The following is a 27,443-nucleotide window of genomic DNA, read 5'->3' as shown; positions in this document are numbered from 1 at the left end:
CTTCAGTTCACTCCGAGCTGTCCTCAAACTGCAAAATGGGCAGAAACACCTCTAGGCTGTCCAGCCTAAGCTGGGCATCGGGGAGTGGAAACCTGAAACGCAGTTCTTCCCCTTGTCCAAGTACTGAACCGTACTCCTGCATGATTTTGACGTGAAGGAATTCTTGTTTGTTTGTTTGACCTCTTCTCTTCCTCTTAGTCAGAGCTCGTGTCAAACCCGATGGAGATCAGCTATTCTAAATGAGGCTTCCCTGACACGTCTAATCCCTTGTGTCAACTTCGGCCAAACCTTGTATACTGACACCAGAGTAGAGGTTAAGTGATTGCTCAGAGAGTTTGCTTTATGCAATGCTCTGAGCTATCAGGAAACAGGGTGGATGGGGCTCAGTTCTGACTGGAGTTACTCAAGGTGAGCAGATGAGAGCAGGAATGTTCCCTTAGAAGAAATGACAGTGGGAGGAGTCCAACTTTTAGGATCTGGAGGTAGACTGCTCCTGTATATGGATGTTTCATTTTGCTATCCCAGTTAATCAGTGTTCAGTTACTAACCCAAATATTTAATACTGTATTTACCTGAATCCAAGACTAGATTTCCCCCCAATTTTTTTTAAATATTAGAAATCAGGAGGTTGTCTTAAATTCAGAGTCCTGTTCTTTTTGAGAAAATGAGGGCATAATCTGTATTTGGCCTCTGCTTTTTAAGGGGGGCTGTCTTAAATTCAGAGTCATCTTTGATTTGGATAAATACAGAATTGGAAGGTAGTCTGCTCCTGTGACTGGATGTTCCATTTAGCTACCTCAGGTATTTTGTCCCCAGTATGAATATTTGGAGACAGACTGCCCTCGTATATGGGTGTAGCACCTGAATTACAGATTTATTGTGGTGTAATCATTCAAAAAAGCCACTTTTGTCAACTCCATGAATCTGTTGCCGATTAAATTTGAGGTACCTTTTAACAGATAAGAAGTGTTTTGATGGAGTTGACTCCAAGGGCCAGAACTAAAGATTTAATATCTGTATTTGGCATCCAAGAATATAAGTATTTGATAGCTGCATGGAGTGCCATTTAGTATATAGTAGCGTTAGATAGCTGACATGCTGTGGTATTTAGAAAAGCAATTGCATTACGGAATTGACATGCAATGGCATGCAGTCTCTGACAGCAGGTAGTTTATGAGTGTTCCTAGTTGATGCCTGGCAAACCACTCAAGAAACCCCTAAAGCACTCCCGGTTTGATGTAAAATTGCCTGTTCCAAGTGCAGGTTTGAACTGAAAGTATCACATGCACAATCTGTCACATTTTGAATCTTTTGCAACCATTACTTTTGTTAAAAGTTGGTGCATCCCGATTTCTTGAATCAGAAAACCATTGCCTGGAACAGGGCAAGTCTTTGAATGTCGATACCGCACAGCTTTCTTCTCCTGAGAGAGAAAGTCCAGAGTGCAGCAATCTAGAGTTTCTCAGCAAATTTGTTTCTGTTCAGTGGGGACTTAATCAGAACTCTGGGTCAAAAAACTCAATACAAGGACCTTCAGATTGAAATTGAGCGGCTCTGGAAAAAGAAAACAATCATGGTGCCAATAGTTGTGGGTGCCCTTGGTGCAGCACCAAAAGAACTGGAGCACCATTTTAACACCTTGGCCATCGATAAAATTACAACACATCAGCTACAGAAGGCCACACTACACACAGGACAGCACAAATACGACAACACTATCTTTAATTCTTCTTTATTTATCCTAGACCTTTGGAAAGGGCCCAATAATTAAAGTACCAAATCCAGTCAATAACATCTGGTAGACTGTGTGCAAATAGCATAACAACAACAACAATATTGATAATAAAATTCAGCCCTCCCAGGTCCTTGGGAAGGACTCGATGTCTGGATAAAACAAACCAGTCAATAACACCTGTCTGACTGTGTAAACAAGAAATAATAATAATAATAAATAGACAACTCTATTTGTTAGCTGCCCCATAACAAATTGTTCTCTAGCCGCCCCATAACTAATGATCTGAAAGCAGATGGAGATTTGCAGCATGTGGGCTTGGTCAATTTTGAGTGCCGGCTGTCCGATTATGGAAAGTGACGCGTTGTTCTTGAGAGGGAAAAGGTCAAGGTGACAATGACTGGGCAATTCATTGAAAACCCGTGGGAAAAGGAAGAGCGATCAGGTGCCAGCGAAGGTGTATCCTTCCTCAGTGCTGTTTTAATTGGCTTCATGCCCTTTTTTTGGGCATCAGACAAACATTGTGAAAGCGATGGGGTTTTTGCGTCTTGTCTTATAACTCACTGATGTAAGCAAATCTGGACATGACGTGGTCCCTTCTTCTCTTTCCGGGTGCTCCTTTCTCTCCGGATCTCCCTCCTCCACAGCACCCCTAATGTAACTCAGGCGCTGGAGGTGAAAAGGGCGGCCCTTCCCCCTCTCATAGGAGGCAAAGGCCACAAGAATTGGACTTCCATGCGCCAAGCACCTCTACCCAGTGGCGTCGCTAGGGAAGAGAGGGACCATGTTCACCTCTCCCCCTGACGGCCCCTCAGGTTGAGGGAGAGAATGAAGAAAAGAGAGAGGGGTGGAGCTGGGGGGCCCTCCGGAGCTGGGGGCCCGGGCTCTTGGAACCCATTTGCTCAATGACAGCTAGACCCCTGCCTCCATCACCTGTTACCTGAAGGGCTTGCCTGGGACATCCGTTTGGCGGCTGTCGGAAACAGGATGCTGGGAGACTTCCTTGGTGGGGCCCAGCAGGGCTCCTAGCCAAATTGTTAATTATGGCTAAATAGGACCGCCATGTTCCTGGTTTCACAATCTGACCTTTTCCAGTGTACATAAGAACAGCCCAGTGCTGGATCAGGCCCAAGACCTGTCTAGACCAGCATCCTCTTTCACACACAGTGGCCCACCAGATGCCTCTGGGAGGCCCACAGGCAAGAAGTATGTGCATGCCCTCTCTCCTGCTGCTCTGGCTCCCCTGCAACTGGGATTCAGAGGCATCGTGCCTCTGAGGCTGGAGGTGGCCTATAGCCACTGGATTAGTAGCCATTGATAGCCATGGCCTCCACGAATTTGTCTAAGCCCCTTTTAAAGCCATCCAAGCCAGTGGCCATAGCCACAGTGTAGGCCCCACCTGTGGCTTTTGGGGGGGGGGCTTCTATTGCCCATTGTCGTTTCTGAATATTTAACAAAGAGGAAAAAACCGTTTACAGAGAATCATCCTGTTCAAAGCCTCTGAGAGCAGCTACTCAAAGCTAGCAGACAAGTCCTCATAGATGAGCAGGTACATAAGAACATAAGAACAGCCCTGCTGGATCAGGCCCAAGGCCCATCTAGTCCAGCATCCTGTTTCACACAGTGGCCCACCAGATGCCGCTGGAAGCCACAGACAGGAGTTGAAAGGGGCAGGCCCTCTCTTCTCCTGCTGTTGCTCCCCTGCAACTGGTACTCAGAGGCATGCTGCCCATGAGGCTGGAGGTGGTCCACAGCCCTCTGACTAGTAGCCCTTGATAGACGTCTCCTCCATGAAGTGATGCAAACCCCTCTTAAAGCCATCCAGGTTGTTGGCTGTCACCACATCCTATGGCAGAGAGTTCCACAAGTAGATCACACGTTGTGTGAAAAAGTACTTCCGTTTGTTGGTCCTAGACCTGCTGGCAATCAATTTCATGGAGTGACCCCTGGTTCTAGTGTTGTGTGAGAGGGAAAAGAATCTCTATTTCTCCACTTTCTCCACGCCATGCATGATTTTATAGACCTCTATCATGTCTCCCCGCAGTCGTCTTTTTTCTAAACTAAAAAGCCCCAAGTGTTGTAGTCTTGCCTCATAAGGAAGGTGCTCCAGGCCCCTTATCATCTTGGTTGCCCTCTTCTGTACCTTCTCCAGTTCAACAATGTCCTTTTAAAGATGTGGTGACCAGAATTGTATGCAGTACTCCAAGTGTGGTCGCACCATAGTTTTGTACTGGGAAAAGGTCATCCCAATGGATGTCAACAGAACAATTGTGGGCACACTAATATAATCTGGGAATCCTGAACATGTCTGTTGTATTCTATCTAGTAATCTTTTAGGTTTTGTTGTTTGGAAGTTTGTCCCTGTGATAATCCTGTAGAGTGTGTGTGTTGCGGGGGGTGGAGTCAGAAAGGGAAAGGAGTTAAATCTATATAAGAATACTTTGTGTTTGTGACACAAATCAGATGCCCTTCCACTGAAACTCTTGCCCCGAGAAACTTTAGGTGCATGTTAGGCACATAGGTAGTTGCTACCTACTGAGTCAGACCCTCGGCTCATCTGACTCAGCACTGTTTACACTGACTGGCAGCATTTCTCCAGGGTTTCAGGCAGGAGTCTTTCCCAGCCCTACCTGGAGATGCTGGCAGTGACTGAACCTGGGACCTTCTGCATGCAAATCTACCCTGAGCTACAGGCCCACGCTTTGAATCTATGAACATATAAAGCTAAACAGAATGCTCAAAGTTAAAAGCTTGGGGCATAAAATATTTTTTTTAAAAAAACAACTAACACCAAATCTCGACAACTTTTTTAAAAAACCCACACACAATTTAGTTTATTTCTCTGCTGGTTGTTTTCAAAGAATAAGTATCCTGAGAAAAGGTTCCTGTTACTTGCCAAAAAAAAATGAATACAGTTGATCAACAAGTTCAAGAAAAAGTCATTTCTATATGTAATGATAGTCAGGCTTGAGGGAGGACGAGGACTCAATTAGAGTAACTGTTTGGAGGGTGGGCTTCTCCAAATAAGGAAGAAAGCCCAGGAGAATAAAATCCCTGTGGCCCAGTCCAGAGTGAGGGGCAGGGTTTATTTATTTAATACATTTGTAAAGGTAAAGGTGAAGTGTGCGGTCAAGTCGATTTCGACTCCTGGCACCCATAAAGCACTGTGGTTTTCTTTTGGTAGAATACAGGAGGGGTTGACCATTGCCTCCTCCCACGCAGTATGAGATGATGCCTTTCAGCCTCTTCCTATATCACTGCTGCCCAATATAGATGTTTCCCATAATCTGGGAAACAGACCAGTGGGGATTTGAACCAGCAACCTCACACACACCGTCCAAAATGCAAGTCTCTGGGCGGTTTACAACAAAACAATAAAAACAACAAATAAAAAGGTTAAAACATTACAACAATTTTAAGATTTAAAATGTTAACACTATTAAAAACACAATTAAAACAAATCTAATTAAAAGCCTGGGTGAACAAATGCGTTTTGACTGCCTTTTTAAAAAATTTGTAAGACTTTTTACAACTTTTGACTGGACAAAAAGCCTGTAGAGGAGCAGAGGAGGGGTGTGTGAGAGTTCAGTTCTTCCCTGGAGGCCTCGGTCTGATCAGCAGCTACTGCAAGGAAAGGAGAAACTCACAGCCTTGGGCTGGGAATCAACTGGATATTCCTTACCTGGAAGTGAGTAGGATGGAAAGGAACCAGTTTAGCTAGACGCATCAGGGAATTTATTTCTTGTCTAAGTGCTTGGATCCTGTAGTCCCAAGGAAAGGGTTTTACTTGAATGGAAGCAGCGATTGTTGAGGCCTCTATAGTTTTTCCAAGGTATAGTGAAGTCATAAGGAGAGGAGAGCTGGTCTTGTGGTAACAAGCATGACTTGTCCCCTTAGCTAAGCAGGGTCCGCCCTGGTTGCATATGAAAGGGAGACTAGAAGTGTGAGCATTGTCAGATATTCCCGCTCTGGGAAGAGCAGAAGGTTCCAAGTTCCCTCCCTGGCAGCATCTTCAAGATAGGGCTGCGAGAGATTCCTGCCTGCAGATTTGGAGAAGCTGCTGTCTGTCTGTGAGGACAATACTGAGCAAGATAGACCAATGGTCTGACTCAGTATATGGCAGCTTCCTATGTTACTATGTTCATCCCCCATGTTGGGTTGTCAGCCTCTGGGTGCTTCAGACAGGGCCAATCACATTTCAGGCAGGCCAGTTCCTATTGTCGAGCTAGTGTCAATCAATGGACCCAGTTCTGGTCCTACAGGCAACGTTCAGAAAGAGCTCCTGCTCATTTATTGTTGTTTCAGGCTAGTTTTCCCTGTCGTTCTCCTTTTCCTTCATCACCTCCATGGGCAAGTGTGGGTCCTCCTAGCCACACACTCTTGAAGGCCTGCTCAAGCCTTTTTCGTACGGAGGAGTTTTCCATTTTACTTTCCCAGAATATTCCTTTGGAAGGGTGAATCTGCTCCTATTAAAACGTGGGGGAACATAGGGAGCTGCCATAGACTGAGTCAGACCATTGGTCCCTCTAGCTCAGTATTGTCTGCACAGACTGGCAGCGGCTTCTCCAAGGTTGCAGGCAGGAATCTCTCTCAGCCCTGTCTTGGAGATGCTGCCAGGGAGGGAACTTGGGACCTTCTGCTCTTCCCAGAGCATCTCCATCCCCTGAGTGGGATATCTTATAGTGCAAACACTTCTAGTCTTCCATTCATATGCAACCAAGGCAGACCCTGCTTAGCTAGGGGGACAAGTCATGCTTGCTACCACAAGACCAGCTCTCCTCTCTGGATGGGGTCAGCCTTTCTGGGACTTCTCACAGCTAGAGGAGGGATTTTGTATCCCCCCCCCCCTTGATCATTACACCACACCAAGAAATTTGCATATAGAACTGACAAAGTAGGTCTATATGGAAGTGACTTATACAGAGTCAGAGTCAGACCCTTGGGCCATCTAGCTCAGTATTGTCTGCTCTGACTGGCAGCAGCTCTCCAGGGTTTCAGGCCGAAGTCTTTGATAGACTTAACTGGAGAAGCTGCCACGGATTCCACTTGGGACCTTCTGTACGCAACTTAGGGGCTCTGCTAGCGCCGGGGCCAGCTAAAAACCCTGAACATATGAAAGTCTTTTGAATAACTTTGCCCCCCCCCTTTTCAGGACCCCAAATATAACCTCCCTCACTTGAGCCAAAAGCAAGACATTTCTGATTGGGTTATGGCTCACATGTTTTGCAGCTAGGCGGCAACAACGAAGCCCACAGGAAGGACTTTTCAGTAAGCAGGGCAGTGAGTGGGATGGATCCCTCCTCTTCCTCCTTCCTGCCACACTGCCGGGGACACACAGAGAGCGGAACTTTAATCCTGGGTTAATCTCCCTGTCTTGCGGCTATTAGTATGGGATGGTTTGCAAGCAAAACACAAAAGCTGATTGGGAAGGAAAAGCCTCTGATATTTGTCCACGAAATGTCACCCTTTCCTGGAGTAGGGTTGGATCCTACTCCAGGAAAATACAGAAAAGCATGTTCCAAACATTTGATCCCATTGCAAACGCAAAAGGACGACGTTTGCCCTTTTTGGAATTGGTGAACAAAAGACTGCTTTTACCAGCACAGTTCCTCCATCGCAGTGTTCCAGCAAAGAGGAAGGAAGCTGTTTCTGCATGACCTTCTAGGCAGCAGCTATTGCCTCAGTGGTACAGCGCATGAAGGTCCCGGGTCAGTCCTTCCAGTTAAAAGGGTCTACAATAATTAGGGTGGGAGAGATATCTCTGCGCACGACCTGAAGGACAGCTGCCTGTCAAGGTAGATAATCCTGGCGTTGATAGACCAATGGTCTGGCTCAATAAAATATAACATCATTCGTTCATGAGTCAATCATGAACTGGAAAAGGTGCAGAAGAGGGCAACCAAGATGATCAGGGGCCTGGAGCACCTTTCTTAGGAGGCAAGACTACAACACCTGGGGCTTTTTAGTTTAGAAAAAAGACGACTGCGGGGAGACATGATAGAGGTCTATAAATCATGCATGGTGTGGAGAATGTGGAGAGAGAGAAATTCTTCTCCCTCTCACATCACACTAGAACCAGGGGTCACCCCATGAAATTGATTGCCGGGAAATCTAGGACCAGCAAACGGAAGTATTTTTTCACACAATGCATCATCCACTTGTGGAATTCTCTGCCACAAGAAGTGGTGACAGCCAACAACCTGGATGGCTTGAAGAGGGGCTTGGAGAACTTCATGGAGGAGAGGTCTATCAACGGCTACTAGTCGGAGGGCTGTGGGCCATCTCCAGCCTCAAGGGCAGGATGACTCTGAGTCCCAGTTGCAAGGGAGTCACAGCAGGAAGGAGGGCAGGCCCCTTTCAACTCCTGCCTGTGGGCTCCCAGCGGCATCTGGTGGGCCACTGTGCGAAACAGGATGCTGGACTAGATGGGCCTCCTTGGGCCTGATCCAGCAGGGCTGTTCTGATGTTCTTAATCTGCAGCTATGTTCCTCTGGGGGTTGTTTTTTGGAACGCAGCTTAATGGTAGTACCCTTGCTGTGCCTGTCAAAGGTTGCAGGTTCAGGCTCTGACGTCTCCATGCCAAAAGGTTTCAGGCAGCATGTGTGGGAAAGGGCTCCGTCTGCCAAAGGATGAATGGCCCAACACCGTAGATAGTAACAACATAGTCAATACTAGTTCAAGAAATACAGTAACCGAGACCAGCCACCCCCTCCAAAACCTGTTATTTTGTGGTGTATTGTTGAACATGTTCTAACTGTGTGACGTGGAGATCAAACGCGCAAACCAGTGGGCCCTCATCTGTGCCGGGGGAGCAGGGGCGTAGCAAGGTTGGAGTGGGCCCAGAGACAAGATTTTGAAATGCCCCCCCACCAAAGTCCAGGGCCTCCGCACACCCCAGGCCCCCAAGGATTTAAGTCTGATATTCCAAAATAAGTATGCTGCCTGCAAATACATTTCACTGAATACACACACGCACACGTCACAATATATAGTGATATACATTGAGTACTATACATTTGTATTACTTTTAATGCCTAGAACACACTAGAAAGATGAATTATTAAAATGGGCCCCTCGCTGCAGATTAGCAAAGGAGACTTTCAACCATGCAGGGTGAGCCTATGTTTGTTTTCCCAGAATTCTGAACAAATTCAGTCAAGTTTGATTGCAGGAGGTTTTTCACAGGAGGCTTTTTAAAGCCCTTTAAGACACATCTCCTCTGGAATGGAGGTGCTGCATTCACATGTTGGCCAGATTGACCCTGAAGTCCCTGCAAGTTATTGGGGAGCAGTTCACACACAAGAAAAATAAAATAAAAGCACCACACATGCTTCACAGTTCTCACTCAGACCTTCTGGGTTGCAAAACAACTTGAACATACGTGCATTTATAAATGAATGAATAAATAAATAAAATTAATAAAATACTGTTCCAGAAGTTTTTGCAATTTTCTGCCATGAAACAAGCCACTTATAGGACTTTTTAGATAGTTTTTTTTAAGTCAGCAAATTTTCTAAGCTGTTTCAAAATAAATATTCAGAGACTTCTCGGTCCCTCCCCCCCCCCCCCCCATATCCAAGCCCTATGGCAAGCAGATCCCTATATATGGGGGGGGGGGCGGGAAAGGTAACCACAAAAAGGAGTTCAGACTCTACCTGGCAAATGCTGGTCTGGGTTAAGCAGGGCAGCAAGGGGTCTTCTGCTGCAGAGACCACTCTGGCTGCCTCCTCCTTCCTGGCTGGCTTGGGCCCTACTCGAGTTCAGGCTTCACTGCGGCCTACACGGAGGCCTCCCTGGAAGCCCCGCCCACCCGCCGATCAGCTGAGAGGCGGGAGAAAAGGATTGTGGCCAGCAGAACAAGCAGGAGAGACAGCGAAGAGGGCAAGTGGCTGAGAGGCTATGGGGCTGGGCAGGGGGCAATGGGGAGTCACATGAGGTGCCCCTGGGGTGCCCCTCCAGGCAGTGGGGCCCCCAGACAACTGTCTCCCCTTGCCCTATCATTGTTACGCGCCTGCGGGGGAGTGATATATTGGTTTATACCCAAGCGGGTAACCCACCTATGGAGCCCTCCCCAAGTCCCAAGTTAGTGGACTGAGCGCTCTGCTAACCTGGGCTCTACGCTCGTGTGTTGCCGCGGCACAGCTCCGCTCTGCAGCAACACATGAGGAGACCCCCGCCGGGAGGCTAAAAGCAGCCTCCCGGGCTTGGGGGGTCTCTCCAGCATGACCCCCAATCCCCGCAGTCCCTGCTGGCTCCGTGACGGAGCCGGCAGTCGTGTGGGCGGCCGGTCCAGCCGCCGAAGGTTGCAGCCTGCTCGTGTGAGGGGAGAGCGGGCTAAACCCTCTGGAGGCAGATCTCACTGATTGTGAGACTCGCCTCGTGTATTAGGAAACGGTAGTTAATGTTGTTAGTTAACCCTTAATGGTTTGGGCCCTGGATACCTGAGAAACCGCCTGCTCCCAAAGGTTGCTGTCCACTTGACGAGGTCATCTGTGGAGGGGGGGGGCGGCTCTGCTCAGGGTGCCGACGATGGGGAGGCGCAGCTGTCGTGCAGGCGGGACAGGGCCTTCTCTGTGGCTGCCCCCAGACTTTGGAATGCTCTCCCAGTGGCCCTCCGCTCCTCAGACTCCACCACAGTTTTTAGAAAGCGTGTGAAATCTTGGCTTTTTACCCAGGCGTTTATATGATTGTTTCTAATGCTGCTGTTTTGTATCTTTAAGGGTTATATTGTCCTTGTTTTTCAATCTTTTAATCATACCTATACTTTTATATTCTAGATAATATTTTAATTGTGTAATTTTTGTAGTCTTGTTTTAACTGTGGTGCACACTGCCTTGAGATTGCTTTAATGAAAGGTGGTATAGAAAAAATAAACAATAAATAAATAAATTCAACGGATTGCACTGTAACAAAACCATTGAAGTAATATAGATTATCTTCTTTCTAGTGGCAACTACCTTGACGGAAATTGTTTCAAATGGCATTGCAGCTACAACCCCCACGACACAGGACTTCACTTCAGAGGAAACACTTGTAAATACTAAAATGACAGAGGCCTCGAGTTCTCCTCTGGAGACAACTCCTGAAACACCAACCACGGAGGAGGATTCCACTTCTCCTACAGGGACAACTCCTGAAACGTCAACCACGGCAGAGACTTCTTCTTCTACAGGGACAACTCCTGAAACACAAACCACAGCAAAAGCCTCTTCTTCTTTTACAGGGACAACTCCTGAAACACCAACCACAGAAGAAGCCTCCTCTTCTCCTGCAGGGACAACTCCTGAAAGACCAACCACAGAAGAAGCCTCCTCTTCTCCTGCAGGGACAACTCCTGAAACACCAACCACAGAAGAAGCCTCCTCTTCTCCTATAGGGACAACTCCTGAAAGACCAACCATGGCAGAGACCTCTTCTTCTTCTACAGGGACAACTCCTGAAAGACCAACCACAGAAGAAGCCTCCTCTTCTCCTGCAGGGACAACTCCTGAAACACCAACCACAGAAGAAGCCTCCTCTTCTCCTACAGGGACAACTCCTGAAAGACCAACCACAGAAGAAGCCTCCTCTTCTCCTGCAGGGACAACTCCTGAAAGACCAACCACAGAAGAAGCCTCCTATCCTCCTACAGGGACAACTCCTGAAACACCAACCACAGAAGAAGCCTCCTCTTCTTCTGCAGGGACAACTCCTGAAACACCAACCACGGCAGAGACCTCTTCTTCTCCTGCAAGGACAACTCCTGAAACAAGAACCACAGAAGAAGCCTCCTCTTCTACTACAGGGACAATTCCTGAAACACCAACCACAGAAGAAGCCTCCTCTTCTCCTGCAGGGACAACTCCTGAAACACCAACCACAGAAGAAGCCTCCTCTTCTCCTACAGGGACAACTCCTGAAACACCAACCACAGAAGAAGCCTCCTCTTCTCCTACAGGGACAACTTCTGAAACACCAACCACAGAAGAAGCCTCCTCTTCTCCTGCAGGGACAACTCCTGAAACACCAACCACAGAAGAAGCCTCCTCTTCTCCTGCAGGGACAACTCCTGAAACACCAACCACAGAAGAAGCCTCCTCTTCTCCTACAGGGACAACTTCTGAAACACCAACCACGGCAGAGGCCTCCTCTTCTCCTACAGGGACAACTCCTGAAACACCAACCACAGAAGAAGCCTCCTCTTCTCCTGCAGGGACAACTCCTGAAACACCAACCACAGAAGAAGACTCCTCTTCTCCTATAGGGACAACTCCTGAAAGACCAACCACAGAAGAAGCCTCCTCTTCTCCTGCAGGGACAACTCCTGAAAGACCAACCACAGAAGAAGCCTCCTCTTCTCCTACAGGGATAACTCCTGAAAGACCAACCACAGAAGAAGCCTCCTCTTCTCCTACAGGGACAACTCCTGAAACACCAACCACAGAAGAAGCCTCCTCTTCTCCTACCGGGACAACTCCTGAAACACCAACCACAGAAGAAGCCTCCTCTTCTCCTACAGGGACAACTTCTGAAACACCAACCACGGCAGAAGCCTCCTCTTCTCCTGCAGGGACAACTCCTGAAACACCAACCACAGAAGAAGCCTCCTCTTCTCCTGCAGGGACAACTCCTGAAACACCAACCACAGAAGAAGCCTCCTCTTCTCCTACAGGGACAACTTCTGAAACACCAACCACGGCAGAGGCCTCCTCTTCTCCTACAGGGACAACTCCTGAAACACCAACCACAGAAGAAGCCTCCTCTTCCCCTACAGGGACAACTCCTGAAAGACCAACCACAGAAGAAGCCTCCTATTCTCCTACAGGGACAACTCCTGAAACACCAACCACAGAAGAAGACTCCTCTTCTCCTATAGGGACAACTCCTGAAAGACCAACCACAGACGAAGCCTCCTCTTCTCCTGCAGGGACAACTCCTGAAAGACCAACCACAGAAGAAGCCTCCTCTTCTCCTACAGGGATAACTCCTGAAAGACCAACCACAGAAGAAGCCTCCTCTTCTCCTACAGGGACAACTCCTGAAAGACCAACCACAGAAGAAGCCTCTTCTTCTTCTACAGGGGCCACTCCTGAAACACCAACCACGGCAGAGACCTCTTCTTCTTCTAAAGGGACAACTCCTGAAACACCAACCACAGAAGAAGCCTCCTCTTCTCCTGCAGGGACAACTCCTGAAACACAAACCACAGAAGAAACCTCATCTTCTCCTGCAGGGACAACTCCTGAAACACCAACCACGGCAGAGACCTCTTCCTCTCCTGCAGGGACAACTCCTGAAACACCAAACACAGAAGAAACCTCTTCTTCTCCTACAGGGACAACTCCTGAAACACCAACCACAGAAGAAACCTCCTTTTCTCCTGCAGGGACAACTCCTGAAACAGCAACCACAGAAGAAGCCTCCTCTTCTCCTAGAGGGACAACTCCTGAAACACCAACCACAGAAGAAGCCTCCTCTTCTCCTCCAGGGACAACTCCTGAAACACCAACCACAGAAGAAACCTCCTCTTCTCCTACAGGGACAACTCCTGAAACACCAACAACAGAAGAAACCTCCTCTTCTCCTGCAGGGACAACTCCTGAAACACCAACCACGGCAGAAGCCTCCTCTTCTCCTGCAGGGACAACTCCTGAAACACGAACCACAGAAGAAGCCTCCTCTTCTCCTGCAGGGACAACTCCTGAAACACGAACCACAGAAGAAGCCTCCTCTTCTCCTGCAGGGACAACTCCTGAAACACCAACCACAGAAGAAGCCTCCTCTTTTCCTGCAGGGACAACTTCTGAAACACCAACCATGGCAGAGACCTCCTCTTCTCCTACAGGGACAGCTCCTGAAACACCAACCACAGAAGATGCCTCCTCTTCTCCTACAGGGACAACTCCTGAAACACCAACCATGGCAGAGGCCTCCTCTTCTCCTACAAGGACAACTCCAGAAACACCAACCACGGCAGAGACCTCCTCTTCTCCTACAGGGACAACTCCTGAAAGACCAACCACAGAAGAAGCCTCCTCTTCTCCTACCGGGACAACTCCTGAAACACCAACCATGGCAGAGACCTCTTCTTCTCCGACAGGCACAACTTCTGAAACACCAACCACAGCAGAGACCTCCTCTTCTCCTACAGGGACAACTCCTGAAACACCAACCACGGAAGAGACCTCTTCTTCTCCTACAGGAACAACTCCTGAAACACCAACCACGGCAGAGACCTCCTCTTCTCCTACAGGGACAACTCCTGAAACACCAACCACGGCAGAGGCCTCCTCTTCTCCTACAGGGACAACTCCAGAAACACCAACCACAGAAGAAGCCTCCTCTTCTCCTATAGGGACAACTCCTGAAACACCAACCATGGCAGAGACCTCTTCTTCTCCGACAGGAACAACTCCTGAAACACCAACCACGGAAGAGACCTCTTCTTCTCCTACAGGGACAACTCCTGAAACACCAACCACTGCAGAGACCTCCTCTTCTCCTACAGGGACAACTCCTGAAACACCAACCATGGCAGAGACCTCCTCTTCTCCTACAGGGACAACTCCTGAAACACCAACCACGGAAGAGACCTCTTCTTCTCCTACAGGAACAACTCCTGAAACACCAACCACGGCAGAGACCTCCTCTTCTCCTACAGGGACAACTCCTGAAACACCAACCAAGGCAGAGGCCTCCTCTTCTCCTACAGGGACAACTCCAGAAACACCAACCACAGAAGAAGCCTCCTCTTCTCCTATAGGGACAACTCCTGAAACACCAACCACGGAAGAGACCTCTTCTTCTCCTACAGGGACAACTCCTGAAACACCAACCACGGCAGAGACCTCCTCTTCTCCTACAGGGACAACTCCTGAAACACCAACCATGGCAGAGACCTCCTCTTCTCCTACAGGGACAACTCCTGAAACACTAACCACGGCAGAGACCTCCTCTTCTCCTACAGGGACAACTCTTGAAACACCAGCCACAGCAGAGACCTCCTCTTCTCCTACAGGGACAACTCCTGAAACACTAACCACGGCAGAGGCCTCCACTTTTCCTGTGCAGACTATTCTTGAAACAACCACCACGGCAGAAACCTCCACTTCTCCTGTGGAGATAACGTTTGAAACAACAATCATGGCAGAGGCCTCTACTTCTCTTCCGGTGACTACTCTTGGAACAACAACCATTGCGGAAGACTTTACTTCTCTTGCAGAAACAACTACTCCTGAAACAGCAACATTGGAGGCTCCCACTTCTCCTGCAGTTGAAAAAACCACCGTGGCAGTAGTCTCCTCTTCCCCTTCAGAGACTACTCTTGAAACTACAACCACAGTGGAGGCTTCTACTTCTCCTGTGCAGACAACTCCTGAAACATCAACAGTAGAAGCCGTCCCTTCTCCTACAGACATGACGCTTAAAACAACAACCATGTTGGAGACCTCTACTTCTCCTGTAGAGAAGACACTTCAAACAACCACCATGGCAGAGTTCTCAACCTTTCCTCCAATGACATCGCTTGAATCAACAACCATGGCAGAGGCCACCACTTCTCCCTCAGAAACAACCTTTGAATCAACAACCATGGCAGAGGCCTCCATTTCTCCTTCAAAGACAACGCCTGAAACAACAATTATGGGAGAGATCTCCACTTCTCCTTCAGAGACGACGCTTGAAACAACAACTATGGGAGAGATCTCCACTTCTCCTTCAGAGACAATGCTTGAAACAACTACCATGGGAGAGGCTTCCACTACTCCTTCAGAAACAACATTTGAAACAACAACCATGGTAGAGGCCTTCACTTCTCCTCCAGAAATGACACTTGCATCAACAACCATGGCTGAGGCCTCCACTTCTCCTTCAGAGACAACGCTTGAATCAACCATGGCAGATGTCTCCACTTCTCCTCCAGATATGGCGCTTGCAACTACAACCATGGCAGAGGCCTCGACTTCTCCAGTGACATCACTTGAATCAACAACCATGGCAGAGGTCTCCACTTCTTCTGCAGAAACTACCCTTGAATCAACAACCATGGCAGAGACTTCCACTTCTCCTACAGAGACAACACTTGAAACTACAACCATGGCAGAGGTCTCCACTTCTCCTCCAGTAACATCACTTGAATCAACAACCATGGCAGAGGTCTCCATTTCTCCTTCAGAGACAACTCTTGAAACAACAACTATGGGAGAGATCTCCACTTCTCCTTCAGAGACGACACTTGAAACAACAACCATGGGAGAGGGCTCCACTTCTCCTTCAGAGACAACAACGGCAACCACAACCATGGCAGAGGTCTCCACTTCTTTAGAGAAAATGCTTGCAACCACAACCATGGTAGAGGCCTTCACTTCTCCTCCAGAAATGACACTTGCATCAACAACCATGGCTGAGGCCTCCACTTCTCCTTCAGAGACAACGCTTGAATCAAGAACCACGGCAGAGGCCACCACTTCTCCTCCAGAGACCACAACTATGGCAGAGGCCTCAACCTCTCCTCCAGAGATGACACTTGCAACGTCAGCCATGGCAGATGTGTCCACTTCTCCTTCTGAGACAACGTTTGAAATGACAACCATGGCAGATGTCTCCACTTCTGCTTCTGAGATCACACTTGCAACCACAACCAAAGCAGAGTCCTCCACTTCTCCTTCAGAGACAACTCTTGAATCAACAACCACAGCAGTGGCCTCCACTTCTCCTTCAGAGACAACTCTTGCAACCACAACCATGGCTGAGGTCTCCACTTCTCCTCCAGTGACATTGCTTGAATCAACAACCATGGCAGAGTCCTCCACTTCTCCTGAGACAACGCATGAAACCACAACCATGGCAGAGACCTTCACTTCTCCAGAGATGACACTTGAATCAACAACCATGGCAGAGGCCTCCACTTCTCCTTCAGAGACAACACTTGCAATAACAACCACAGCAGAGGCCTCCACTTCTCCTTCAGAGACAACACTTGCGACAACCACCACAGCAGAGGCCTCCACTTCTCCTGCAGAGACGACTCTTGCAACCACAACCATGGCAGAGGCCTCCACTTCTCCTGAGACAACACATGAAACCACAACCATGGCAGAGACCTTCACTTCTCCTTCAGAGACAACACTTGCAACAACAACCACAGCAGAGACCTTCACTTCTCCTTCAGAGACAACACTTCCAACAACAACCACAGCAGAGGCCTCCACTTCTCCTGCAGAGACAACACTTGCAACAACAACCACAGCAGAGGCCTCCACTTCTCCTGCAGAGACGACTCTTGCAACCACAACCATGGCAGAGACCTTCACTTCTTCTCCAGAGACAACGCTTGTAACTACAGCCACAGGAGAAGCCTCCACTTCTCCTTCAGAGAAGACAACGCTTGAATCAACAGCCACGGCAGAGGCCTCCACTTCTCCTTCAGAGAAGACAACGCTTGAATCAACAGCCACGGCAGAGGCCTCCACTTCTCCTTCAGAGACAACACTTGCAACAACAACCACAGCAGAGGCCTCCACTTCTCCTGCAGAGGCAAAACTTGCGACAACAACCACAGCAGAGGCCTCCACTTCTCCTGCAGAGACGACTCTTGCAACCACAACCATGGCAGAGGCCTCCACTTCTCCTGAGACAACACATGAAACCACAAGCATGGCAGAGACATTCACTTCTCCTTCAGAGACAACACTTGCAACAACAACCACAGCAGAGGCCTCCACTTCTCCTGCAGAGACAACACTTGCGACAACCACCACAGCAGAGGCCTCCACTTCTCCTGCAGAGATGACTCTTGCAACCACAACCATGGCAGAGGCCTCCACTTCTCCTGAGACAACACATGAAACCACAACCATGGCAGAGACCTTCACTTCTCCTTCAGAGACAACACTTGCAACAACAACCACAGCAGAGACCTTCACTTCTCCTTCAGAGACAACTCTTGCAACCACAACCATAGCAGAGACCTTCACTTCTCCTGCAGAGACAACACTTGCAACAACAACCACAGCAGAGGCCTCCACTTCTCCTGCAGAGACGACTCTTGCAACCACAACCATGGCAGAGACCTTCACTTCTTCTCCAGAGACAACGCTTGCAACTACAGCCACAGCAGAGGCCTCCACTTCTCCTTCAGAGACAACACTTGCAACAACAACCACAGCAGAGACCTTCACTTCTCCTTCAGAGACAACACTTGCAACAACAACCACAGCAGAGGCCTCCACTTCTCCTTCAGAGAAGACAACGCTTGAATCAACAGCCACGGCAGAGGCCTCCACTTCTCCTTCAGAGACAACACTTGCAACAACAACCACAGCAGAGACCTTCACTTCTCCTTCAGAGACAACACTTCCAACAACAACCACAGCAGAGGCCTCCACTTCTCCTGCAGAGACAACACTTGCGACAACCACCACAGCAGAGGCCTCCACTTCTCCTGCAGAGACGACTCTTGCAACCACAACCATGGCAGAGGCCTCCACTTCTCCTGAGACAACACATGAAACCACAACCATGGCAGAGACCTTCACTTCTCCTTCAGAGACAACACTTGCAACAACAATCACAGCAGAGACCTTCACTTCTCCTTCAGAGACAACGCTTGCAACCACAACCATAGCAGAGACCTTCACTTCTCCTGCAGAGACAACACTTGCAACAACAACCACAGCAGAGGCCTCCACTTCTCCTGCAGAGACGACTCTTGCAACCACAACCATGGCAGAGACCTTCACTTCTTCTCCAGAGACAACGCTTGCAACTACAGCCACAGCAGAGGCCTCCACTTCTCCTTCAGAGAAGACAACGCTTGAATCAACAGCCACGGCAGAGGCCTCCACTTCTCCTTCAGAGACAACACTTGCAACAACAACCACAGCAGAGACCTTCACTTCTCCTTCAGAGACAACACTTGCAACAACAACCACAGCAGAGGCCTCCACTTCTCCTGCAGAGACAACACTTGCGACAACCACCACAGCAGAGGCCTCCACTTCTCCTGCAGAGACGACTCTTGCAACCACAACCATGGCAGAGGCCTCCACGTCTCCTGCAGAGACGACTCTTGCAACCACAACCATGGCAGAGGCCTCCACTTCTCCTGAGACAACACATGAAACCACAACCATGGCAGAGACCTTCACTTCTCCTTCAGAGACAACACTTGCAACAACAACCACAGCAGAGACCTTCACTTCTCCTTCAGAGACAACACTTCCAACAACAACCACAGCAGAGGCCTCCACTTCTCCTGCAGAGACGACTCTTGCAACCACAACCATGGCAGAGACCTTCACTTCTTCTCCAGAGACAACGCTTGCAACTACAGCCACAGCAGAGGCCTCCACTTCTCCTTCAGAGAAGACAACGCTTGAATCAACAGCCACGGCAGAGGCCTCCACTTCTCCTTCAGAGACAACTCTTGCAACAACAACCACAGCAGAGACCTTCACTTCTTCTCCAGAGACAACACTTGCAACAACAACTACAGCAGAGGCCTCCACTTCTCCTTCAGAGACAACACTTGCAACAACAACCACAGCAGAGGCCTCCACTTCTCCTTCAGAGACGACGCATGAAACCACTACTATGGCAGAGGCCTCCACTTCTGCTGAGACAACGCATGAAACCACAACCATGGCAGAGACCTTCACTTCTCCTTCAGAGACAACACTTGCAACAACAACCACAGCAGAGACCTTCACTTCTTCTCCAGAGACGACACTTGCAACAACCACCACGGCAGAGGCCTCCACTTCTCCTTCAGAGACAACACTTGCAACAACCACCACGGCAGAGGCCTCCACTTCTCCTTCAAAAACAACGCTTGAAACAACAACGTTTGAAACAACAACATTTGAAGCAACAACCATGGCAGAGGCCTCCATGGCTCCTTCCGTCTCTGTAACCACCACAGCATCTATCTCCTCTGTAGCCAAAGAGGCCACCTCCTCTGTCTCTCCAACTACCACCCCATCTGTGATGAACACATTAGCTATCACATCATCAGCAACAGAGAGAGGTTTGTCTGATCTTCTGTCCACACCAGTATCGCCCAGGGTTATTGACAGCTCTGCGCTTTGGGCTTCAGGTCTGAGTTCTTCCATTCTCTCCACAGCTGCCTTGACCACCCCTCTTGTTCCTGAAGGAGGCGCAACCAAAAGCACAACTGCAATCCTCACGACAGTTTCACTCAGTACAACACCTTTTGCAAGTAAGTAAGCCTCTGCATGTGGAGATAAAACCTATTAATGTGGTCGGGGCGGGACGTAGGTGACATTGCTTCCCACTGGTACGGCTTAGCAGAGCTTTTGTTTTCAGAGTACATGCTTGTATAGCCTGTCCTGAACGGACTGAGGGCAGTGTACAGAATAAAACAGAATTTTAAAATGCAGTGTTGATACCATAAGAACACAAAAATAAAGTATTACCCAGCCAATTGGAGGGATGTGATTGGGACTCTCAATGCAATATTCCTTTTTCATAAAGCACCCAAGATGACGAAGGCCCATGATGTGCATGGAATACCAATTTTAATCTTCTATTTTTGGCTTAAGACAAAAATATTTCATTCTATTTTTCTCCTTTGGGGTTGATTCCCCTTATGCTGGCTGACAGGTTTCAATCCTCCTGGACACAAGCACTATTGGGTATATTTTCATCACTTGGCTTTTCTATAGTATATCTGTCATTATTAGGATTTAATCAAGCCAAGGAGATCCTCAGGGGATCTTGGACACTGAGCACCAAATGGGCTTAAGCTGTATTTCGGAGAATATAAGCGGACACATTGGCCATTTTAGCCAGGAACCCGCCAGTTAGGTATTGTCACTTTCTCTACCTAGCCAGCACAGAGTGTTTCTCAGAGCAAAATATGATGCTTTACCATCAGTGGTTTTATTTCGGAATTTTTCATAAATTCCTTTGGCCAGGCAGATCTGCCCCTGTCTTCAGGCGAGGTTGAATCTCCACCACGTGCTGCTATATTGTTCCTTTTATACTGATAGCCGGAGTAATCTTATCACTCCCCCCCCCATTACATCTCCTTGGCCAAACAGATGGATTTTATGCCACACTTCTTGCAGATAAGAAATCTTCTGTCATGCATAATGTTGCCAAATTTTCTGCAGCTGCTGTCAAGATCCGCCAACGGTTAACTTCTGTCTCTGTCTCTTAGATGCTGCTATAAACTTGCTTTTGTGTTGGTGTGTACTGTGTGATAGAAATCTTATCTGAATGTAGTATTAGTTTTCATGCATGTCTGATCAATGATCGTAATAAAGCTATTCCTTCCTTCCTTCATTCATACTTAAATAGCACCCCAGTGCCGCTGTCTTGCTCTCTCCGGTCGGGCTCAGGGGTCTTTCCCAGCCCTACCTGGAGATGCTGCCAGGGATTGAAACTGGGGCCTTCTGCATGCAAAGCAGATGCTCTAACTTTGAGCCATGGCTCCTCCACAGTGGGAAAGAACAGCTCCTTTCGGGCAGCATTAATGCACATCTTTCCTATTCAGCAACGGCGGTCAATGAATCTGTCATCCAGCCGGTCACCAAGAGACCAGAAGAGCAACCTCCTGAGGCTGGCAACACCACGACTCCACTCTCGACCACGTTGCCTGTAGCGACGACAAGTACGTATTAAGAAGAACAGCGCTGAATTTATTTATTTATTTATTTCATTTCATTTCATTTCATTTCATTTCATTTCATTTCTGTACCAAATTTGTAGACTGCCCCAAACTTCCGTCTCTGGGCGGTTTCCAACAACAAATTAAAAATGAAACCTTAAAACAATTTAAAAGCGTGGGCAAGTTAGAAAGCTTGGATGGGGGGGAAATGATGAGTCATTAGGGACTTACTTACTTACTCACTTAATTAATTATTAAGCTTCTATACCACCCAAACGTTCGTCTCTGGGAGGTTAACATAAAAACAATTAAAACACATATAAAAGTCAAAACAATGCAACAATTTAAAAGCAGCCATAAAATTAAAAACAGACAGTTCTAAAAAGCTTGGGGAAGCTTGGGTGAAAAGATGGGTTTTCAGGTGTTTTTTGAAAATTGCCAGAGATGGGGAGGATCGTATCTCAGCAGGAAGCACATTCCACAATCTCGGGGCAGCAACCGAGAAAGCCCGTCTCTGTGTAGCCACCAAATGAGTTGGCGGTAACTGGAGACGGACCTCCTCCAATGACCTCAGTGAGCGGTGTGGCTCATAGTGAAGAAGACGCTCTCTTAGATACCCAGGGCCTAAGCCGCTTAGGGCTTTATGTTATAACTAGCACTTTGTATTTTGCCCGGAAACCTATTGGCAGCCAGTGTAACTCCATCAGTAAAGGAGTAACGTGGTCTCTCCGAGATGACCCAGAGACCAACCTGGCTGCCGCATTCTGAACCAACTGGAGTTTCCGGACTTATGTACAAAGGCAGAATTCAGGTCTGGAGGTTACCAACAAATGTACCACTGTTCTGAGGTCATTGATCTCAAGAAACGGGCGCAGCTGGCGTATCAGCCGGAGCTGATAGAAAGCACCCCTGGCCACTGCCTCAACCTCAGAAATCAAGGAGAGGTGTGGATCCAGAAGTACTCCCAGACTGCAAAATTCCAAAATCCACTATGGAGTTTTTTGTTGGCTTAAAAAAAAAATCAGTTTGGGTCTGCCCAAGCCAAAGAAAATGATTGATTGGCTCCAGTTTTTCTGAGTAGGCATGTCCATTTCCCACACTCTCAGTTCTGCAACACGTCTTGCTTAGAGACACATCGATCCCTGATTTGACTAGATAAGCCACAAACCAAGTGGCCCTTCTTGACAGGGTTTTCGGCTCAAGGTATCAGCTCTGAATATCTTCAGAGGCTATTGCCAAAGACTGAACTGGAAAATGAGGGTTATGGGTACGTTTGAAAGAGTTGGCCTCAAGTATCCATCAGCAGCCGGAGGGTTGAAGTTGCACAGCCCTGCCCTAGAGGAGCATGATGGGAGAACTCTCCCAATCAGGCTCTGAATAGGGCTTAAAAATGTCATTCCAAGCCACAGATTTAGACTCCATTGTGCCCCCAGTGCCTTTTTCACACTCCCTAAAGAAGGGAGGATTTGACATCTTCTCCAGCTCAGATTAAAATCCAAGCCAGAGAGGACTGCCTAGACCTTTATCTGAGGTGAGGATTCCAAGCCCTGAAACTTGTCTTTCCAAATCTGAAAAGGCAAAACTCAATATTCTAGCAGGGTGGAATCCCATCCAAGAAGGAATCAAGAGAGGTTGCTCCTCTCCAGTTTCATTTTACTGAAACGGATTCTTGTGCTTTGTGCTTTTTAAAAGCCGGCAGAGGACTCTTCATCTCTGTCCCCGGTCCCTATTTTAACTCTTTGGTTCATTGTTCCTCCACCTAGGCTCTTCAGCGAGGCCTCCACTTCCCCCAGTTATACCTCCCGTAACGCCCAGAATGACCACAAAAACCACTCCGGTAGCAACAATACCTGTTACAGTTTCTGCCTCCACCATCTCAACCCAGGCAACAGGTGAGCACTTGTAGGGGGAACAGGGGAAATTGAGCCCCCACATGGGTCTCTTGAATTGTTTCAATATTGCAATTCATTTCCCATTTTCAAGTGGGACAGTCATTCCTCTGTGAAAGGAGAGCATGATGTGCATGTGCCAGTGCTGTTGGATGAGGCCATGTATGTGTGAACATTTTTTGAAATGGTGCCTATCAAGAGGTTCCTGCCTCATTCAACATTCAAGGGGTGCATCTGGGCATGTACAGTTGCTTGAAAGGGCACCACCCCAGGGAATCTCAATGTTGGGTCCTCAGATGTTATTGGACTTCAACTCCCACAATCCCCAGCCCAAGTGGCCTTTGGTTGGGGATTATGGGAGCTGAAGTCCAATAACATCTGGGGACTCAACGTTGAGAATCCCTGCACCACACCATTGGAGTGACTTGAGATTTCTTGGCTTGCTCTGACGGCTGCTTTCTCTTTCTCTTTTCTAGCTGGCCTTCCAACCCCAACAGCAACTCAAGTTTTTTTGCCAAATGTTGAACAGTTTACAGTAAATTTCACCACAACCAACCTCAAGTACAACCCCAGTTCTGAAGAGTTCAACATGACAGTGAAAGATCTGATTAGTAGGGTAAGTGTGATCAGAAATGGTGGGCATGTGCTACTGTTTGGGATACCAACACCATCTCTTGCTGTTAGAGTCGAAACATCTATGGGGGAACATTGAGTGAGCTTTGACAAGTTTTCCTTCTGATCCCTTCCCTGTTCCAATATTATTTTACTCCACTTGCAGGATGGAAAGACTTTCACTGTGTGAAATATTTTCTGCATTGGATTTTCAGGTAGAAACGCGCCATTTCAGTGGGGTAGACTTTTCTTTCCTGAAAAACACATTGAGGTCATTCACACCGGCGAAAACTGTGTTCTACCCGGGTTTGGGAACTGTGCGTGCTCCCAGTTTTCAATTGTGTCGAAGCAAGATAGGAGGAAAACCTGGGTAGCATTTTCTCCAACCTTGCTTCTACACAATCACTTCTCCCTCCTCCTGCTTTGCTGTTTGCACCCACACAACTGAAGATTGGGAGCTCACACAGCTCCCAAACCTGGGTAGAACACAGTTTTTGCTTGTTTGAATGACCTCATTGATTAGGGACAGATGGACTAATGGTCTGAAATGGTATGCGGCAGCTTCATAGATGTTTAGATTGTCTGTGTATGACAGCATAAAGAGCAGCTCTTTAAGCACCTTCTCTCCAGTTTTGAAGTTCCCAACCGTCAGAACTCTGCACCATTCTCCATACCATTCATAACCATGAGAAACTGCCTTATATATAGCTCAGTGCCTAATATATAGCTCCATCTTATTTATTTGTTATTTCTCTGTGTAAACCGCCCCGAGAGCCATTTTTGGAAGGGCAGTATAGAAATCAAATAAATAAATAAAAAATAATGATATATAGAATCAACCCATCTTCTGCTGAGCTATGGCCCTTCCCATTAAGCAATTACCTTTCTCTGCCTCCATCATATGCTCTCTGGAGGTAGACTGCGTCCGAGCATGGAGGTTTTGTTAGAGATGCTTCCAGAGATTGTATCACTGAAGATCTTCTATATGCAAGGGTGCTCTTCCACTGAGCTATACAACACCCTCAGTTTTTCTAAATGAAAAGACTCCAATGCATTAGCTTTTGTACATAGGGGAGGCACTTAAAACAATACAATCAGCACTGATGAATAACAGAAGGCGAGAGATGCCCAATAGCTTTACGACCTACTCCATTTCTCTCCGGCGGTGTTCAGGAGAACCTCCAGGATTCTCCTTAGTTATGAGTCTGGCTTTTCTATGGCGACTTTCCAGACAGAAAGTGTAGCCAAGCTCCTCATGTGGATAAATAATACACCCAAACGAATGGTACATTATGCCCATTTTTTCCACAGCTTGACCAGCTACTGAGAAACAGCAGCATTGGGCCTGATTTCATGGGATGCAGAGTGACAGGAGTTAGGTAAGACATGGGTGCCTTAAGACCACTCAGAGTCTCTTGTTGAGGTTCTTTGTAGCAGCAGTGGGTCCCCACAGACACAAGGGGTGGTTGGGGGCATAGCTAGGGGAACCCGGGCCTGTGTTCGCCCCCCTCCCCATTACCCTGCTGGGGATTCCGTGCATGTATGTGCAACACACATGCAAGGAGCATAGCCAGAACATCAGAACATCAGCTGCACAAGCTCTTCAGACGGGCTCTTTGAACTGTCTGCCCTATTATACCTCTGACCCGGGGCCAGTGTGTGACTGCAGTTCATGATACATTTATACCCATTTCTTCAAACAAACACGATTTCCCAGAGCTGAGAACAACGGGGATGCCACGGGAATAGATTGCGTCTGCACGTACCGCAACATCTCCACCGTCCCCGCCTTTGACCGGGTCCGAGTGTACCATGAAATGGTTAACATGACAAACGGATTCACCAAGATGGGACCCCATGACCTGGAAAGATACAGCCTCTATGTGAACGGTAATAGGTTTTCAAATCTGGTATATATTTTTAAGAATCTGTTTGCGTGTTTGTGCGAAACAAAGTCATAAAAAGCCTTCCAGGGTTTTTAAATGATTGACAAATTGTTTTAAATTGTTTTAAATTGCTGCCCTGATTTCCAGGTGTTTTTTTAGCTGTTTCAATTGTTTAATTGGTTTTATTCTGTTTTTATAGTTTAACTGTTAACTTGTTTTAATTGTTTTTATCATGCTGTAAACTGCCCTGAGCCATTTTGGAAGGGCGGTATATAAATCAGATAGATAGATAGATAGATAGATAGATAGAATACTTCCTGATGAACTACAGATACCAACTTTTGCATACACAATCCTGCCACTGAAATTAGCTGAATGCACTATTTTTACACCAGAATATGCTTGCTGAATGTTGAAGTTGTTTTTTTAATTGCATTTTTAAAGAAAAAATTCTGAATATCATGCTTCCCAATTATCTAAGGAAACCAAATTTTGCATGAACAATCCTGCCACCTAAATTAACTGAATACACTATTTTTTACACCAGAATGTACTGGGGGGAAGTTTTATTTTTTTATTTTTAGAAATTCGGAATAAAATAATCAGATTTTAGCTGTTATTCTTCTGAATGGATTTTAACACTCAATAATCAGATCAATAATTCCAAAATAACATCATGCTCAAGAGAAGCAGAAGATCTTTTTCAGATTCAAATTTACTATGAATCAAATTTACCATATATGGTAATTTATTTTTTTTAAATGAATAAGGTTTGAAGTTGATATCCTACAAATTTCAAACTCTTCTTTTGCTTCCCTTTTGCAAGCACATTAACAAAGAATTTCTATTACATAATTTAATTTCTTGAACTTCCCTATAAGTATAATCCATGCAAAATGACTCTGCCTGGTCAATGACAGACCGCGCCAACCAGTATTTCATATGGATAGATTCTGTGTGTTAAATATGTGGTTCTTGCAGCAGCATTCATGTTCGTGGTAACCAAGTAGGCATCAAGCATTAAGGCAATGCAATTGTAAAGAAGATTAGAAGCAAATGTCAGGATTCCACCAATGGAAAAACATGTCAGAATGTTCAAGGGATGCCCAAACACATTTCTGCAAGAGATGTAAAATTACTCCCGGGATTTCTGCTATTTTATAAAGACAGACCTTGTGCCTGTGGGTGTTGCCTCGTTGTAATGCAGCTGTACATAGAGTCTCTCTGTTAATAACAACCAAAAGATTTTAAAGCAGAATGGGTAGATTGTGTAGGATTTAAATTTCATCAATTTCACGACCACTCTCAGCGTAAAACTTTACCATCCTGCCTATCTCACAAATGAATTTTTCCCTTCTCGTAGGTTATAATGAAGCCCCTCTGGAAACAAGTAAGTCTTGTATAAAAATTCTTAATTACTGTTTATGACAAAAGGCATAGAGAAAGAAGTGCTGATATTTGTGAGATTCAGTACTTGAGCATCAATACAGTTGTTTTGTCTTCCACTCTATCCCAGCGGTTCTCCCGACCACCACCCAAACGCCAACCCCAACTCCAGCCTCAGTCATTAACCACTTCACTGTCAATTTCACTGTAACCAACCTCAAATACAAGGACGAGATGGGAATTCCCAATTCAAAGACTTTCAATTCCACAGAGAGAGTTCTCATCGCTATGGTAAGTCTGGTTCCGTTCTATCCAATTGGTGTGAATTG

At 47.1% G+C, this 27,443-nt stretch overlaps 2 protein-coding genes across 3 annotated transcripts in view; both read left to right on the top strand.

The window, feature by feature from the left end:
- Positions 1-10,261: 10,261 nt before the first annotated feature.
- On the top strand, positions 10,262-17,884 carry LOC128343762 (mucin-17-like; the record flags this gene model as incomplete). The annotated part of the gene is made up of 2 exons (XM_053293196.1): positions 10,262-10,280; positions 12,792-17,884. Coding segments are annotated over exons 1-2 (5,112 nt in total), but the record flags the coding sequence as incomplete, so codon positions are not given.
- An 898-nt stretch (positions 17,885-18,782) lies between these two features.
- LOC128347769 (mucin-16-like) overlaps positions 18,783-27,443 on the top strand; it is a 50,062-nt gene continuing 41,401 nt past the window's right edge. For both annotated transcript variants that reach the window (XM_053302862.1, XM_053302863.1), the window contains exons 1-9: positions 18,783-19,736; positions 19,833-19,928; positions 21,228-21,344; positions 23,105-23,233; positions 23,707-23,846; positions 25,154-25,221; positions 25,560-25,732; positions 27,092-27,118; positions 27,245-27,405. In XM_053302862.1, the coding sequence (XP_053158837.1) occupies positions 18,794-19,736; positions 19,833-19,928; positions 21,228-21,344; positions 23,105-23,233; positions 23,707-23,846; positions 25,154-25,221; positions 25,560-25,732; positions 27,092-27,118; positions 27,245-27,405 (1,854 nt within the window). In that variant the 5' untranslated portion in view covers positions 18,783-18,793. The remainder of the gene's footprint in view (positions 19,737-19,832; positions 19,929-21,227; positions 21,345-23,104; positions 23,234-23,706; positions 23,847-25,153; positions 25,222-25,559; positions 25,733-27,091; positions 27,119-27,244; positions 27,406-27,443) is intronic.

This window comes from Hemicordylus capensis, chromosome 2 (assembly GCF_027244095.1).
Source record: "Hemicordylus capensis ecotype Gifberg chromosome 2, rHemCap1.1.pri, whole genome shotgun sequence".
In the NCBI taxonomy this organism is placed as follows: domain Eukaryota; kingdom Metazoa; phylum Chordata; class Lepidosauria; order Squamata; family Cordylidae; genus Hemicordylus; species Hemicordylus capensis.
This window is presented reverse-complemented; position numbering and strand designations above follow the sequence as displayed.